Source organism: Anomaloglossus baeobatrachus, chromosome 2, assembly GCF_048569485.1.
Source record: "Anomaloglossus baeobatrachus isolate aAnoBae1 chromosome 2, aAnoBae1.hap1, whole genome shotgun sequence".
NCBI classification, from domain to species: Eukaryota; Metazoa; Chordata; class Amphibia; order Anura; family Aromobatidae; genus Anomaloglossus; species Anomaloglossus baeobatrachus.
Genome location: NC_134354.1, coordinates 743695612 through 743713686, shown reverse-complemented (window position 1 = coordinate 743713686; position 18075 = coordinate 743695612). Strand labels below are relative to the sequence as shown.

The 18075-nt window shown below is 41.5% G+C and overlaps 1 protein-coding gene across 3 annotated transcripts in view; it reads right to left on the bottom strand.

The window, feature by feature from the left end:
- Nucleotides 1-3943: 3943 nt before the first annotated feature.
- The window catches only part of ELMOD1 (ELMO domain containing 1), a 174514-nt gene continuing 160382 nt past the window's right edge, over nucleotides 3944-18075 (bottom strand). For all 3 annotated transcript variants that reach the window (XM_075337431.1, XM_075337433.1, XM_075337432.1), the window contains 3 exons: nucleotides 15105-15155; nucleotides 12808-12941; nucleotides 3944-8750 (listed from right to left, as the gene is read on the bottom strand). In XM_075337431.1, coding sequence (XP_075193546.1) covers nucleotides 8578-8750; nucleotides 12808-12941; nucleotides 15105-15155 — 358 coding nt within the window. In that variant the 3' untranslated portion in view covers nucleotides 3944-8577. The remainder of the gene's footprint in view (nucleotides 8751-12807; nucleotides 12942-15104; nucleotides 15156-18075) is intronic.

Below are 18075 nucleotides of genomic sequence, written 5' to 3'. Positions count from 1 at the left end.
GAACCCTTCTAACTTCCTAACCCCGAAAAATTTTGTTTAAAAAAATGCACTGATGTAAAGTAGATATGTGGGAAGTGTAATTTATTAACTATTTTGTGTGACATAACGGTCTGGTTTAAGGGCTTAAAACCTAAAAGCTTGAAAATTGTGAAATTTTCAACATTTTCATCAAATTTCCGATTTTTTCACAACTAAAAGCACAAAATATTGTCCTAAATTTACCACTATCATGAACTACAATATGTCATGAAAAAACAAACTCGGAATCATCGGCATCCGCTGAAACGTTCCAGAATTATAACTTTATAAAGTGACACTGGTGAGAATTACAAAAAATGGCCTGGGCATTAAGTACAAAATGTGCTTCGTCCTTAAGTGGTTAATATTCTCCCCACACTTCCCCTCTCCATAATATACCCCATCATACTGCCCCTCTCCAATAATATACCCCACCACACTGGCCGTCTCCATAATATACTCCAATACACTGCCCTTTCAAGAATATATCCCAACATAATATACCCCCGACACTGCCTTTCTCCATAATATCCCCCCAAACTGACCCTTTGCATAATGCCCCCTTTCACATTCCATCCATTGCTCCATAATCTCCTCCATTGCCTCATAATGTCCTCATGTGCTCTATTGCCCCATAATGTTCTCCATTGTCTCAATGCCGCATATAATGTCTTCCATTGCTCCATAGTGTGCCCCTTAATGTCCTCCATTGCCCCATAATGTCCTTCATTACCCCATTATGTTCCCTCGCAGTAAATCCAACCCTTACCTCCCCCCACCTCCTCATCTAAAATGAAAGCACAGTTAATCTTCAGCTTCTCCATGGAGCGCTTATCAGTGCCCGATGTCTCTGCTGCCTGTGTGGTCCGGCACCAGTAGTACTGTGATGATGTCAGCAGCGTGCTGACCTCATCATGCTGCTGCGTGTCAGGGCATGGGCTGGGGAGCGCTCCTCTGCCCCAGTCCCAGAGTGTTCGAATGTATACATACGCGAATAAATATGACTATAGGAAGGACCGAGTGTCATCTCCCAGACAGCTCCACGGGCCGTATGTTGTGCAGGCCTGGGCCTAGACTATCCGCTGTATTCACCTTACACAGAATGTCTGTGCAGAGGCTGATAAGGAAAATATAATCATATACATATGAGTAAGTCAAGTCGAAGCAAGAACAAGGGTTGGTAACGCACATGCCCGATCACTTCTGCCATCAGTCATGCTTGAAGCTACAGTGTTGTACAGTAACATATTACTTTGGGGAATTGTAATGGATTTTTACAGTGCACAGCTGATGCTGTTTGATAAAATACTTACAGAGGTTCAGCAGCCCATGAAATATGTGATGTGTACAATCACCCGTCTCCAGAATACAAACAACTTTACTGATGAGTAGACAGCAGCGTACCATGAAGAGAAGCTAGAGAACTAAAATAAACCGCTATTAAAAGGATTGGTCCATCCTGTACAATCCCTACATGATCACAGAGTATCTGCACCTGCGAGCAACTTACCTGCAGCACCCCCGCAGGGCAAATTAGGCATTACACTGGGCCAATTAAAATGAATGAGTTGTTCATGTAACGTATAGAGATGCCCTCCAACAATGAAAACTATTTCTGGCCCCTCAATAAGTAAATGAAGGTCCTAAATGTGAGATTTTATATTAATTCAGAATTTTTTATGTTAGAATCACAAAATCAAACATTCGAATTTTAATACGACTTTTTTACTTTTTTAGCCAAACCTATTAATTTATTTATTTTTTTTTAAATATTGGCTGATAAGTCATTGCTCTTGACTAGTTATTATGGGGATTGTCCACTACATTTTAATTAGGGGGAAAATGGGTTCATAGGGGTACTAACAAAAAAAACAAAAAATAAATCCCACAAACTCATTGATCAGACCTAAGTTACTCCCCTTTCTGTTGGCAGTGTCTCCTGGCTTCCTATTCTGTAGGAGGGTGGCATCAGGTGACTTTTGCATCCAATTTTCAGCCATTGATGGGCTGCAGCGGTCATGTTTCATTCGAGCTGGAAGAAGCAGTCTCCTCCTTTTCTCAGGCAGAATATGACTACTGAAACAGTCACATTATGACCCCACTATCACCATTTTTGTCCCTCAAGAGCAAGTCAAGAAAATGGCAAAACCACCAGCTTTATGGAGGAGACTCATAGGTCCAGTAGGTGTTTTTCATGTTCTGACCAACATAGCCCAATTTTTACATCAATATAATGTAGTGAGTAGCCCCTTTAAGCACTTTTGACAATTTAACCTTCACCTAAGAAGGTCTTTCAACATGTTGGAAAGTGAGAAGCTTTGCGATGGATTTTATAGTTGTTCATTGATGACAAATATTTTGCTTCGCTTCTTGCCGCAAAGTGTCAGAAAAAGCTGCACACACACCAAAAACTGGAAAATATGGGTAAAATAAAAACTTTTTGCCATAAAAGTTCACATAAGAATAGAAGACCTAGTGCACAAGGCAAGCATGACTGATTTTGAAGGAAAACATTTTAGAGTTTAAAGGGGTTATTTCAACAGAGACATATTGTGGACATACCATGAAGATACAATTTGAATATTTCCCAAAGAAGCATTGCAGCTATAAGGGTATGTGCGCACGTTGCGTACTAGCCCAGCACCTAAAAGGTGCGCTTCAGAGCGCAGCTGAAAAGCTCCGTTCTGAAGCGCATGGTGCCGGCGAGAACGTGCGCTCTGGCTGCAGCTCCTGCCATAGACAGAGCAGGAGCTGCCGGCAAAGCGCACGGAAGAAGTGACATGTCACTTCTTTTTGCGCAGCGCTTCGGCAGTAGCCGAAGCGCTGCGCACTAAAACGCCACGTGCGCACGGCCCCTGCACAATCTCCATAGACTGTGCAGGGGACGCAGGACGCATGCAGTTACGCTGCGCTGCAAAGCGCAGCGTAACTGCATGACTTTACGCAACGTGCGCACATAGCTTAAGACGCCTCACTAGCAGCCAGATTGCTTTGTCAGGTCTCTGCAAGGAGAAAAGTTTTCTCCTTAGACCCCACTATAGCTTCTCATACAGCCAGATCAGATCTCATACTTTGCTCTGACGAGGAACAATCACCTTGAAACACCGTGTCTGCAAATTGAGGTTCTGATCTGGCATAAATCCTAAGTAATATGATGAGGCTCATTAAAGGGTCACTTTTGACTTTTAGGATTGCTACTTCCAATAGGTGGCACAAGATTTTGTCTTCTTCCTCCCTGAAGATAGAATTGGAATATTTCCCAGAGGACCATTGTAGCTATAAAAGCTGCTTTACACACGTTATTATGTAGCACCAGTCATGTGTGCGATCTCGGCAAATCGTATCTGCAATCTGGCGTGTCACATCGCTAACGAGATCGCTAGCGATATCGTTGTGTGTAAAGCAGCCTTAAGACTCCTCACTGGCAGATAGATTGGTTCGTCCGGACTCCACAAGGAGAAACGTTTTCCACATGAAGACCAAGAGAACACAAGTCCTGAGAACTCCTTTCACCATTTTATGGCTATGACTGGTCAGATGACCGCATGTGCCTCTCCCAGGAGAAGTGGGAGAAGTTATGGGTTGTCCTCTCAGACCTCCAAAGAGCAGCTGTAATATGTGGCCAAGCCTGGTAGCAAATGTTCAATAACCTGCACCCCACCACATGGAAAATCAAGTATTGGACAGTTCTTCTTGATGTATGTAATTAATGGAGGTGATGAAATCTTCAAGCCAAGAAAATCTGCTAATATCCGCTGTCTACGATGGTTATTAGATGAGAGTCTTTAATGGAAGACCTCACTCTTATTCCAGAACTCAACTAAAATAGCACATAAGTTGTTTTTGATGTTTGTTTTTTTTAAGCCAAACACCCTTTTAAATTACCAGGTCAAAAGAAAAAAAAAAATCAACAAAAACACCACAATTGTTTGGAACGTCATGAAATTTATTCAAGTGATTTCACAATTAGAAGCTTGAAATAATAAAAAAAAAGATGAACTCTAGTAAATGAGATCACACAGTCGAATGACAGCAAATTCAAAAACGACGCAACATTCAGTAAAAAGGCAAGAATATGAGCAAAATATAGAGCAGTTGTCAATGTCATGAGAAAAACCTGTACAACGTTTCAACCACAGCCACATTGTTACACTGGGATGACTGGGATTACCTAGGTAACATTACGGAAAATGCTTCTTGGTATAGTTGTTGCCCATGGTGTTTTGATTTTGGTGCCTATGAATCAAACAGCAATTCCACCTATTTTCCCCATTTATTCTATGCAGTAAATGATACTTTGCAGTAGAAAACATGATAACCAGTTCTGCCGACATCCTGTGGTTATCACTCTTATTTTCTGGAGATAAATAAAATGGAGGGAGGGATTGTTTCTGGTCACACCTAATACTAAAAGGACTCATATAAAGAGTTTCCAGATTTCAGGGTCAGAGAAGGTGGTGCATCAAAGGAAACTTTTTAGAAAGTTAAGTATGGGCACAAGAAGAGAAGGTTTTGATTTGAGCTCATAATTGGAGCCGTCTGTCAGTCATTGCAGAGGGCGGGGTTACAGCTGCCGCTCACTATACATGGAGCGGTGACTGAAGCCACTCCAACACCTCCCCTATGACTGAAAGCCTGAGGCTGCTGGGACTAATAAAGTTAAAGGGAACCGGTCATCAGATTTGGCGACTATAAGCTGCGGCCATCACTAGTGAGCTCTTATATACAGCATTCCAGAATACTGTATATAAGAGCCCAGGCCGCTCTGTATAACGTAAAAAAACACTTTTATAATACTCAGCTGAGGGGTGGTCTGGTCCGATGGGCGTCACTGGTCTCCGGTCCGGCACCCCATCTCTGTTGCAATCTCCGTCCTCCTTCTTCCCAGGTCAGTATGGATGACGCATCTACGTCATCCACACAGGTAGACATTGCGGTGCTGTGCAGGCACACTTTGATCTGCCCTTCTGAGGGCAGATCAAAGTACTGTAATGTCCAGGCGCGAGGAAAGGTTAAAGACTGCCCACGCATGCGCACTACAATACTTTGATCTGTCCTGAGCAGGGCAGATCAAAGTGCACCTGCACTGGACCTCAATGCAGGCCAATGTGGATGACGTAGGACGTGTCATGCACATGAGCCTCAGAAGGAGGAGGACAGTGATCGCTGCAGAGAGGAGGGCAGTGACACCCATCGGACCAGACTACCCCACAGGTGAGTATATTAAAAGTGTTTTTTACATTCTACAGAACGGCCTGGGCTCTTATGTACAATATTCTAGAATACTGTATATAACAGCTCACTGGTGGTGGCCGAAGCTTATAAGGGACAAACCTGGTGACAGATTCCCTTCAATCCAGTCTTCTGCAACAGCCAGTCTTCATGTTTCGGCGCCTCTTGCACTTATTAGGTCCTACAATGTCATGATGGCAAGTAAAGCCTACTGACTAGCCAGAGGATGTATAAGGTGCAGAGGTGAAGACTGGCTGTCATGGAGGACTAGACGGCAGACCAGGGCAGGCTAGTATCCACACTTACTTTTCCACAAATTTCCTTAGAGACTAGCAATTTTTTCACAATACAAATTCAATACATTATCATGACATCCCAGCAAGCAAAACTCTCGACAGGACGCAATTCACATCACAACAACTGAGTTTCGGCATATAGGCACATATAGCATAAACATCTCCTGTCAGTATGACAAAATCATATATTTTTTTAAAATGCTGGTCATCTTGTGCCCTTCATGTAGGGATAAGTTGAACCAAGAGGAAATATAAGGAAGGACACATTTGTACTTTGCAAGGTGGTTATCTAGTTTATCCTTAACGAAATCATACCTACCATATCATGGAATGCAACATAGCAGACGTCTCCAACTCAAAGCTTTCCAACTGTTGGAAAGCTTCAACTCTCAGCATGCTCTGATGGCCGGTGTCTGTATAGTGTCCATACAGTAAAAAGACTCCATCTCGTAAAACCAAACCACTACATGGTTATCATGATTATCCACTAAAAAAAACACTGATCTTTAATGTTGCAGAGAAGCTTCTGGGTTTTCCCAGACTCTGGAGGGCTTTAAGGTCTACTCCCATTATTGCTCCACCTATTATTCCACTATTTTTAATTATTATTATTAATTATTATTATTATTGAGATTTTTCTTCAGCTTTCAAAAATAGGAGAAATGGTTTTGAAATAAGCAAATATAAAAAAGTTTGTTCGGAAAATAGATTGCTTTACATCAAAATTTTCTTATGAAGAGTTAGTATTCTGACAAAATAGATGATTTATCCATAGAAGTGTCAAGAAGTGATCAAAGATATATTAAATGCTGATACATACTGAAAGGATATTTGTAGAAAATTTAGTAATTTCCCCCCAAAAATCATCAACAGGGAATATATTTGCCTACAATTTGACTGCCTCCATGACTGGGGCAAAGAAAATCTCATTTAAAGGGGTTGTTCACTACTTTTACTCGATGGCCTATCCTTAGGATAGGTAATGTCTGATCAGCCAGGGTCCGGCACCCTGCACCCTCACCGATCAGCTTTTCTTGGTGCTGGCCAGAAATGCTCGTTTCTGAAGCTGGCCCATCAACTGATAGTGGCCGCAGCTGGGTACTGCACATCCACCTGCCATTCAGCTCAATTAGAGGCGGATGTGCAGTACCCGGCCAGGGCCACTAGCTATTGATAGGCCAGCTCTGGAACGGAGCATTTCTGGCCACCTTCTGCTGGCATTGGGAATAGCTGATCCGTGGGGGTGCCGAGTGTTGGACCCTGGTCGATCAGACATTGATGACCTAAGGGTAGGTCGTGAATGTAAAAGTAGTGGACAATCCCTTTAATTAACAGGTACATTTTACTTAGGCCTTATTTATATATATTGTACCAAAGTTTAACTGTCTAGTCACGAAGTAACAAGAGCCCCGAGGTTGTTCTAAACCAAACCTTCAATATCACAGACCCCATGGTTTTGTATTCCAAGTAAAAGCTATGGGACCTAAAGTCTGTATTTTAGAGAAACAAAGGCTGTGTTTTTCCTGTCAGACCTCAGGGGTCGGACAAGCTTTATACGTGCCAAAGACGAAGGGTTCAAATATTACCTCACCACTCTTCGTGGCTGAGTTCTAGGATGTCCATTTCCATCCATGCCTATTGAGGGCCAACTTGCCAACCTCATATCTGTAGATTGGGATTGAGCTTGGGGAGGATTTAGATAACCCACCAGATCCAAATTTTTTCAATGGCACCAAAAATGTCTGTCAGCCCTTACGGTTCATCTTCCGCTATCTGACACCTCTATTTAGTTGGCATACGTGTGCTACCAACCATTCTATAGATTAAGAATTGCTATATTTTAATTATAGATCTGTAAACCATTTTTCTAATACTGGTACGCACAAGCAGCTCCTGCTGATTTGTCCATCGTAGATTACCCCACTGGCTGACAGACCAGATGATCCCTGGCTCCGATAGAGCCTTGTCATTGGGATTACTGTTTGGGCAAATGTTATTTTTTTCACGAAGGATCCCTTGAAGTTAACCTTGTCACATGGAGTCCAGATACTGGGACACCACTGATCAACTTTAAAGTGCGGGGGGAAATTTGGACACCCGTGTTCAATCATCAACCCTGGGATATGACGTCTTATACTGGTGACTTCTGAAATCAATTGACTATTTGAGTAATGCATGAAAGTGCTGGGTCCTCCGAAGTGATCTGAGGCTCCCGAATATGTACTTTCCACCTCAAGAAACTTCCTAATAGTGAATAAGAAAAGGGGCTTTTTTTTAAACTAGAGTTCAAAAATAAGTTGCCTCAAGTATACATTGCCAACATGAACGTAGTAATACATTTTCAACCACTTTATTGGAGAAATGTCATATGTAATCAAAGTGCGAAGTGACCGTACAATGGCCACAAAGTCCACCATAAATTATGGAGATGGATCTTTATCATACAGACCATTTAACTCCAGAATACTCAACTTCGAGAAAATGGCATCTACACTTATTGATAATTATTTGGACCTTGGAAACTTGCCATTTTGATCTAAACTGTTCGTAATAACACTTTTGTAATTGCTACCTCCTTATGACACACCTAGAAGCAATGTATATACAGTATATATAGTTAAGACTTTTCAATGATGTAAACGTAGCATCCGGTCAGTAGAAATATTAGGGATCATAAAATGCTTACAGTACAAGAGCTGGCTCAGTCAAACGTCAACCTACGATAAGTGGAACAAATACAACTCCTCAATGCTGAACTATGAGAAAAAAAATAATACAATCTAAAAAAATAGAAAACTCTCATGTCAGATGAAAATATAACACTGCGTAACCCGCAATATGCGCAACCATCAAATGAGCAAATCCCGTGGTGCCTGAAAGGCTTGGGATTTTATATTTTTAAGAATCAAAACATAGATGAGTACTGTACCCAAAAAAAGCATGCATACAATCGCTGTGGTCATACAGCACGGCCGCCATGATAATGGACACAATAGTGAGGCAGTGATCTGGGGTTCTACAATGTAGATGACTACACGTTGACCAAGCTTTCCGAGGCCACGAAATGGGGACACAAAGCCATGTCCGTCTTCTGGAGCTGCTTTAAGATGCGCTTGTGAAATTTGTTGCGGACGCGGTTGAACTCCATTATGTCCAAGGGATCTTCGTCAATCCAAAATTTGTGAAACTCATGCATGAGAAAGCCTAAGGCGAAACATTACAAAATTGTTAAGTCCACAAATCAGAAAGAGATGCAGGTTCTCAGAATTAGAGATATGTGAGCTTAAAGGGAACCGGTCATGTCTTTTTTTTTTTTTTTTTATAGTAAACCGCCCCCAATGTGTTTTAAATTATGCAATGTGAATCACTACCATGGTTTAAAAAAAAAAAATAAAAAAAAAAATAAAATCCATGTATTTATCTTAAAAAAAAAAGACTATTGCATTCACATAACCATATGAATACCTTAGGTTTCAATAATAGGGGTGGAGTTTTTGCTGGGATCAGTCACTGTCACTCAAGTTCAGGCATGATTCTTTTTTTAACTTAGTCACGCCCCCAGCATTGTAATTCATTATATCACAGGTCCTTCTCTGTAGTGATAAGATATATGGAACAATGAATATGGGAATATAGACATGCATTACTGCTATGAAAAACATGTAAAAATTGAGATACTTGGCACACAAACATGGCTACTTTCATGGGAGCCCAACAGCCAATGGCTAGCTAAGCCGCCTCATTTTATGGGTCCTATCAATTTAATGACTCTCTTTGGGTTAAAAAAAGCTATAGGAACCTGCAAATGTACAATTAAAATTGCTTGAGGCTGAAGAGCAGAAATGCTCAATCAGAAGGCATGACCCTGTAATCTAAGGAAAAGACTGATGGCACATCCTACCTTTCTAATGTAAGAGGTCGCCTTGCCGTTGGCGGTTTGGCCATTTTTACGTGCTAGGTATCTAAAATTTTACAGGTTTTTTCACAGCAGTAATATATGTCTATATTCCTAGTTCCACATACACTGCAGAGTGCAAATGTTTCCTTTTTGTTACTATGTTTCACGTTCAGTTTGCACCTGTTCACATTAGAAAGCTCGGATGTGCCATCAGTTTTTTTCTTAGATTACAGGTCCTTCACCATCACTTCTCTGCTGAGCTCCAGCCATGTCTCCACACAGGTCTTGCAGAACCACTTGTCTTATGCTGATTATCAAGGGTTCTGCAGTATCACTTCTCTGCTGAGTTCCGCCCATTATGGTCACACGATCGTGACATCAGCACAGGTCATTCACCACCATTTCTCCAATGCTGAGCTCCGAAGCTCAACATTGGAGAAATAGTGGTGAAGGACCTGTGCTGATGTCACGATCATGTGACCGTAATGGGTGGAGGTCAGCAGAAAAGTGATACTGAAGAACCCTTGATAATCAGCATAAGACAAGTGGTTCTGCAAGACCTGTGTGGAGACATGGGTGGAGCTCAGCAGAGAAGTGATGGTGAAGGACCTGTGATGTAATCAATTACAATGCAGAGGGCGTGAAAAAGTTAAAAAAAAGAATCATGCCTGAACTTGAGTGACAGTGACTGATCCCAGCAAAAGTGCCGCCCCCATGACTGAAACCTACGGTATTTACTGTATTCACCTAGGCATATAAAGTGTTTGTTTGTTTTTTTTCAAAGATCAAGACATGGATTTTTTTTTTTTTTTTTAAACCATGCTAGTGATGCACATTGCATCATATAAAACACATTAGGGGTGGTTTAATATAAAAAAAAAACAAAAAACCTACATGACCGATCCCCTTTAAGTCATGGTGGTTACATACTTTTTTGTCTGGACTTTCACCCAACCAGAAATCAATGATAAAGCGGATTGGATCCCATTGCAAATGAATGAAGATAAGACTTTAAAAACCAATAGATCAGCTGTAAACAGTAAGGGAACCCAGAAACAAGTGTTCAATTTCCTTGCAGCACTCCCGCAGGACAAATGAAGCATTACATGACATCTAATGAAATCAATAGGCTGTCTGTGTAATGCACAAATGTGCTGGGTCCTCCAGAGCAGGAGGCGCTCAACACTGGGTATTAGACTAAAGCGGGCTTTACACACAACGACATCACTAGCGATATCGCTGGTGAAAGCAACCGTCCCCGTCGGTTGTGTGTCACAGGCAAATCGCTGCCCGCGGCGCACAATATCGCTAGGCCCCGTCACATGGACTTACCTGACCAGCGATGTCGCTGTGGCCAGTGAACCGCCTCCTTTCTAAGGGGGCGGTTTGTGCGGCCGCCCAATAGAAGAGGAGGGGCGGAGGTGAGCGGCCGGAATATCCCGGCCACCTCCTTTCTTCCTCATTGCTGGCGGCCGCAGGTACGGTGATGTTCCTCGTTCCTGCGGTGTCACACATAGCGATGTGTGCTGCCGCAGGAATGACGAACAACCTACGTCCTACAACAGCAACGATATTCGGGAAAGGAACCACGTGTCAACGATCAACGATTAGGTGAGTAATTTTGATCGTTAACGGTCATTTCAGTGTCACACGCAAAAACGTCGCTAACGAGGCCGGAAGTGCGCCACGAATTCCGTGACCCCAATGACATCTTGTTAGCGATGTCGCAGCGAGTGAAGCCCGCTTAAGACCCTGGACAGGAAACTCACTTCAATTAAGATAGAAAATAAGATATTTGAATGTGTTTTGTAAACCAGAAAACTATCTGAGGCTTTAATGGAAATCTGTCATCAAGTTTTTTGCTACCTCATCTGTAGAGACAGAGATCCTGATTCTGGCGACGTGTCACTTACTGAGCTGTTTGCTGTCATTTTGATAAAAACAATTTTTTATCTGCTGCAGATCTAGCAGTTATACAGAGATCATGAATATGTTGGACTACCTGCAGTATGCAGCAGGGCAGATCAAAGTATTGTAGTGCACCTGCGCAGAACCTCAATTCCGGCTAGTGTGGATGATGTAGGACGCGTCCTGCACCAGGCATCAGAAGAAGGAGGACAAAGATGGCCAAAAGAGGAGGCGCCGATACCGGAGAATGGAGACGCCCATCCGACCAGTCTGCACTGCACTGCCCCATAGGTGAGTATTATAAAGTGATTTTTAGGTTCTACACAGCGGCTTGGGCTCTTATATACAGCATGTTAAAATACTGTACATAAGAGCCCATGGTAGTGGCCGCAGCTTATAGACGCCAAATCTGGTGACATGTTCCTTTTAATGCCATTAGTTTAATTTAACACAAAAGTAGCAAAAAATACAGCAGTTGCATTTTTTTTTGCAGTTTCTCAATAGTGAAAAAATGATGCAAAAACAAAAAGAATTGACAATCTGCTTCTTTAAAACAATTGTGTACATGAGATTTCTGAAATCTCCTAGCATTTGCTGGTCCTGTAAAAAGCAGCTTTTAATTTACATAAAACTTATGAAAAAAAACAAAACTGCAAAAAACACCAAACCAAAAACGCCCCCAAAAAATGCAACATGTGAATATAGCCTTAATCTTGGAATGGAGAGATAAACTAAGGGGAAGGAACCATAATGATCTTATCCCTGTAGGAGAGAAGAATGATTCAAAATTCTGTTTTCAGTAATGATCAATTACATGGCAGAATTACTCCCCGATAGCCTCTTTTGAACACCCTGGAGGAAATATTAATTACTGAAATGTAACGTTCATCATTCATTTCATCCTATATCTCTTCTGCCAATTAGAAATCTTAATTACGGATTGACACTTATGGTTCCTTTCTCAGCTTCCTAAATACCCTAGGGTGAAACAAGTAATTGCTGATTGACACTTGGTTCCTATCTCAGCTTCCTAAATACCCTAGGGTGAAACAAAGCTTTCTCATGGGCAAATGCTTTTAGCATTAAATCTCTGAGATATTAATTCATTTAATAATCCTAATTTTTTTTCACACACTGTTTCTGACCCCTTTTAAACTGTTTGTTCTGATCAAATTGTTTTTGTCCTTATTAACACCCCAGTCCCACTGGCCTTTTCCCAACCATTGCCTATTAAATTTGAATTCACCCTTGGGTTTAAACTTTCAGAACAACAGAAATTTCAAAATTATTACTATACAAATACTTTGATCCTGACCGCATCATTATAGAAATTATGGTCTTTTATGATTTTTATATAGATGTTAACAGAAAAAATAAACTCAAAAGAAATTCCTCATATGCCCAAGACTACAGAAATACAGTTTTTGTATCTGAAGGGCGTCCATAAATACTTACAGAAGGTTTGTTGGAAGTGATGCAAGGAAGGAGCTTCTGGGGCCACATTGTACAGATGTGTCTTGAGGGCGCCACTTATCAGCAGGTTGTAGGCCAGGTCGGTAATGTTAATCCCCACAATGGCAAATGAGTATCTGTATGAGGATTAATGCGTAAAGGGTTTTCAAAAGAAGTCATGCATATATACAGTATAAAATAATAAGAGTGACCAGGCTTGAATATGTGTCCTTTTGCATTTTTGTGAGCGAATCCATTCTATTTTGTTCTTATAGAAACCATGTTGTCTCATAACTGAAAGAAGTCATAGGGCTCAGCTAACGCTGATGAGAGGGTAAGTTTCACATCTCTATACACACTCCTGCGGCTCTTATTGGTGCATAGTTCTGAGGAGTTATTTCTTTGTTTGAGGTACTATATAAACTGGTCACATGATGTAATAAAGCACAAACTTTCATTACACCACAAAGCGCGTGTGCTGCATTGATTTCCTGAGTGCCCATTAAACAAATCTTACTAAATTTGGAGTTCCAATGGCATAGAAGGAGTGTATTTTGCTCACACTTTATATTAATTAAATTTATGTTTTTTTTTAAATAATATTCAGATCTGGTCAATTTAACGAATATAAAACAAATTACCTTATGAAATTAAGAAGACATAATTGATAACTAACAAGACTCACTGCCTTACTAAAGAGAAAATGACCGATTGTTTAAATCATTATTTTTGTGTTTTAATGTTTTGTTTTTTTTTTTTTTTTAAATTGCAATGTTACTTTTTAGAATCTAAATTCCTGTTGTTTCAGGAAATAACACTGAACATTTTCCACAAAGAACAGACTCTGACCCTATTGTTTTGTATTGAAGCATCTAATGTGCATGTGCAAATGTCATTGTGAAGGGAGAGGGATCAGGTGAGCTAAAGGGGGCTTTACACGCAACGATATCGCTAATGAGATATCGCTGGGGTCACGAAATTCGTGACGCACATCCGGCATCGTTAGCGACGTCATTGCGTGTAACAGCTACGAACGGCCGTTAACGATCAAATATACTTACCAAATCGTTGATCGTTGACACGTCGTTCATTTTCAAAAAATCATTGCTGGTGCTGGATGCAGGTTGTTCGTCATTCCTGAGGCAGCACACATCGCTACGTGTGACACCCCGGGACAAGGAACAACAGCGTTCCTGCGTCCTCCGTCAACGAGGTGAGCGTGTCGATCATGCGGCCGCCCCTCCGCTTCTATTGGACGCCTGCCATGTTATGTCGCTGTGACGCCGCACGAACCACCCCCTCAGAAAAGAGGTTGTTCGTCGCCCACAGTGACGTCGCTAGGAAGGTATGTACGTGAGACAGGGACTAACAAGATTGTGCGGCACGGGCAGCGATTTGTCCGTGATGCACAAACGACGGGGGTAGGTGCTTTCACGAGCGACATCGCTAGCAATGTCGCTGCGTGTAAATCCCCCTTTACACATGAACATTTGACACAATGAACAGACTTTGGCCCTATTTCTTTGTATTGAAGCATCTAATGTACGTGTGAAAATGTCATTGTAAAGGGAGAGGGATCAGGTGAGCTAACACACGAACATTTGCCACAATGAACAGACTCTGACCCTATTTTTTTGTATTAAGTATCTAATGAGCATGTGCAAATGTCATTGTGCAGGGAGGGGGAGCAGGTGAGCTGTGACATCTCCTATTATAATTTCTGTATCTGTGTATAGAGGTATCATCTATTCTTATAATCCTACCTCTGAAAAGGAAAAGTGTGTAAACTCTCCCTGAAAGGTGCAGGAAGTATGATCTATAAAGAAAAAAAAAAAGCCCCGATCTCCACTGTAAAAAATTGCAAATGACTAATTTTGCTTTTTAGCGCCTACCGCAAATGGACGTATCTGTATTTCCATATTGCACATGATTTCCACATCAGGCGCACATTTACATCTGATGCATGTTACGATACAGGGGTGGTGCCAATGCCATCCACATAAGTAGGTATTATACATGTAATAATATGGCAAAAAAATAAAAAATCATAAAAATCACAGTTTTAATAATAAAGTGTAGAAAAACAAAAATCTCCTTCAAAAATGTCAGATATTTGGTATTGCAGCGTTCGTAACATGTATTAAAAAACTAGAAATTTTCATCCTATCCGCATAAATGGGCCACTGACATACAACTCACCCAGTAAAAAACAAGCCATGGTATGAGTATATCGAAGAGAAGTAAAATACATATTATAGATCAGAGATTGGTTAATATCTACATTTCTGTTATAAACATACCCAATAGCCTTGTCAAACTTTTTCATTTCCCATTCCATTTTATTGAATTTACTAGAAAAAGAAAACAAAAACCAAACATACCAGTTAACAAACCAAGTAAAATAAAAAAGTCAGGAACGTATAAACACATAGAAACACAAAGATGAGTGGGAGGTTAAACAAAAAAAGCAAACAAAAACACGGACGGAACAAAACCACAATAAATGTGAAGGTTTCTGTTATTTCCAGTTCTAAAAATGCTCCTTGAAATTGTTCTATCACACGTAGACTATTATAGCGTTAGTTTATCTGCCTTTTACACATATATAATACATAACCCCATTTAAAAAAAAAATTAAACCGGATCTGATATCTAATTGCAAAGAAGCCATTGCATATATTATTAGATAGATCTTTCAGACCTGATGAGGCTGGTGTACTTAAGCTGAAAATTTAGGTAAAAATTGGTTGTATAATGCTTAATAAATTTTTATCTCAATCTCCGCTCACCTCGCCTGTCCCACACTTGTCCTGAGTCGGGCGCTCCGCTCCCTGCACCCCGGCCACTAGACATTCCTCATGCTCCCATGTGTTGTACTTCCTAGGCCTATATTAGGCTCCCACCTGGGACTTGGTATTAAGACTTTCTAATACCTCTTAGTTGGTCTGTGCACAGTTCATATCTACAGGCTCCTGGACCTCTCCTGACTGTCTGTGGTTTCCAGTCCCAGAGTTACCTGATTGCGGTCACTAAATCTGCAACCTGTCTGCGATTTGCAGTATAATTACTTACTGGGCTGCGGTTTCCAGTATCACACGCTTTCTGCAGTTTCCAGGACATCTATTTTGCTGTCTACAACTTCCAGTTCTACAGCTTCCTACTTGCCTGTGGTTTCCATATCTCAACCTGCCTGTGGTTTCCAGGACATCTTCCTGGCTGTCTGTGGCTTTCATAGCCTTCAGACTTCCTAGTTTCTCTGCAGACCTGTCTGATACCTGTCGCTAGTCTTCTAGGACCGCGTCTACGTGTCCACCTGCAGTTTTCAAGACGCTTTTCTGGATGTGTGCAATTTCCTTGTTATTGGACTTACTTCTTACTCCAGAGTGTTGTCTACTACCTGTATGCAGTTTCCAGTTCCACAGTTTTCCTACCTGCCTGCGGCTTCCAGGTCCAGTCTCCTAATTTCCTGCATTTTCCAGTTCCACAGTCTCCTAATTGCCTGCAGTTTTCAGTTCCACAGTATCCTACTTGCCCGAGGTTTCCAGTTCCACAGTCTTCTACTTGCCTGTGGTTTCCAGTTCCACAGTCTTCTACTTGCCTGTGGTTTCCAGTTCCACAGTCTTCTACTTGCCCGAGGTTTCCAGTTCCACAGTATTCTACTTGCCCGAGGTTTCCAGTTCGACAGTATCCTACTTGCCCGAGGTTTCCAGTTCCACAGTCTTCTACTTGCCTGTGGTTTCTAGTTTCACAGTCTCCTACTTGCTTGAGGTTTCCAGTTCCACAATCTCCTACTTGCCTGCGGTTTTCAGTTCCACAGTCTCCTATCTGCCACAGGTTTTCAGTTCCACAATCTCCTATCTGCCTGAGGTTTTCAGTTCCACAGTCTCCTACGTGCCTGAAGTTTCCAGTTCCACAGTCTCCTACTTGACTGCGGTTTCCAGTTCCACGGTCTCCTAATTGCCTGTAGTTTCCAGTAACCCATCTGCCAATCAGTGGTCTTCAGAACTTCATCTGCTGGTCTATGGCCACTAGTTTCTTTGCTACTGGTCAGTGGTCTTCAGGACATCCCCTGTTTGCGATTTTTAGTAAATCTGTCATGTGTCCATCTGAGGCTTTCAGGACGTCTCCTGTCCGCTTGTGGCTTTCAGGTCCTTATTAAAACTTTTTGTTTCCTGCGTGCAGTACTCACCTGTTGCATTGATGCCTGTGCGCTCACCCGGACCATGGGCTGAGGATTCAGTCAACCCCTTGTATTTTGTCACATCACCTCAGTGTACCCCCTCCCTGCTGCTGCTGAAAGCTCATACTACTCTGTATAAGCTGCAGGTTGGGCAGATGGAGATTGGACCCATGAGATATTTCATTCTACAGATTCTTAAAACACTCATCTTAATATTAGCATTTAAAAACCAATTAGAGATGGACTTTCAAAGTAATCACACCGGCCTCATTTTGTGTAAAAGCTCTATTTCACAATGAGTACAGTTTGTATTATGAAATCTGGTGACATATTATTTTGCCTCTGTAGTGCTCTTGCCCCATCAGTACAGAGCAGTACCTGATTGGGATTGTTCTTCAGATAGATGCAGGTTCCTTAGTTAGGCCCTTCAAATTTCAGTTGCACTAAAGCTTAGAAGAAGACCGGAGGTCCCAATTACAGCAAGTAAGCATGTAAAATAATTATATTGTTATTGCCATGTGTTTATTTTGTGCTGGTGGGTATTTTTTCACAAGTCAAAACAAGAAGTGAAACCCTATTGGTTGTCATTTGTAATTTACCTACGTAGAAACAGACGAACAACTAATATTTTGTCAGTCTGTTCAAGATACTATTATCATTAACCTGGAAGTCAATTAAAAAATAACTACTGGACCACAATGGCCGCACTTCCTGTTGTCCCTTTTTCAAACATGGCAGTCATAACAAAATAAAAATAAAAAAAAATATTTGCCAAACTTTTAAGTATAGGTTACTTTCACACTTGCGTTGTGCGGCATCCGTTGCAATCCGCCGCCTTGAAGAATTACGGTAACCGTTGCAGGAATCCGTTTATTTCTCATAGGCTTCTCTTAAGGGCAGATTGCAACGAATGGTCTTGCGTTGCATCCGCCCCGCATCAGTTGTTTAGTGATTGACCGTCGGGCGGGAGGAATAAGCAATGTAGCAGTTTTTTTTTGGTGTGAAAAAACTCACCCCGCAGGTTTCCGTCGGGATCCATTAAGAGGCATAATGAATGTCTATGGTGCTGTATTCCGTCGCCATGCGTCTGG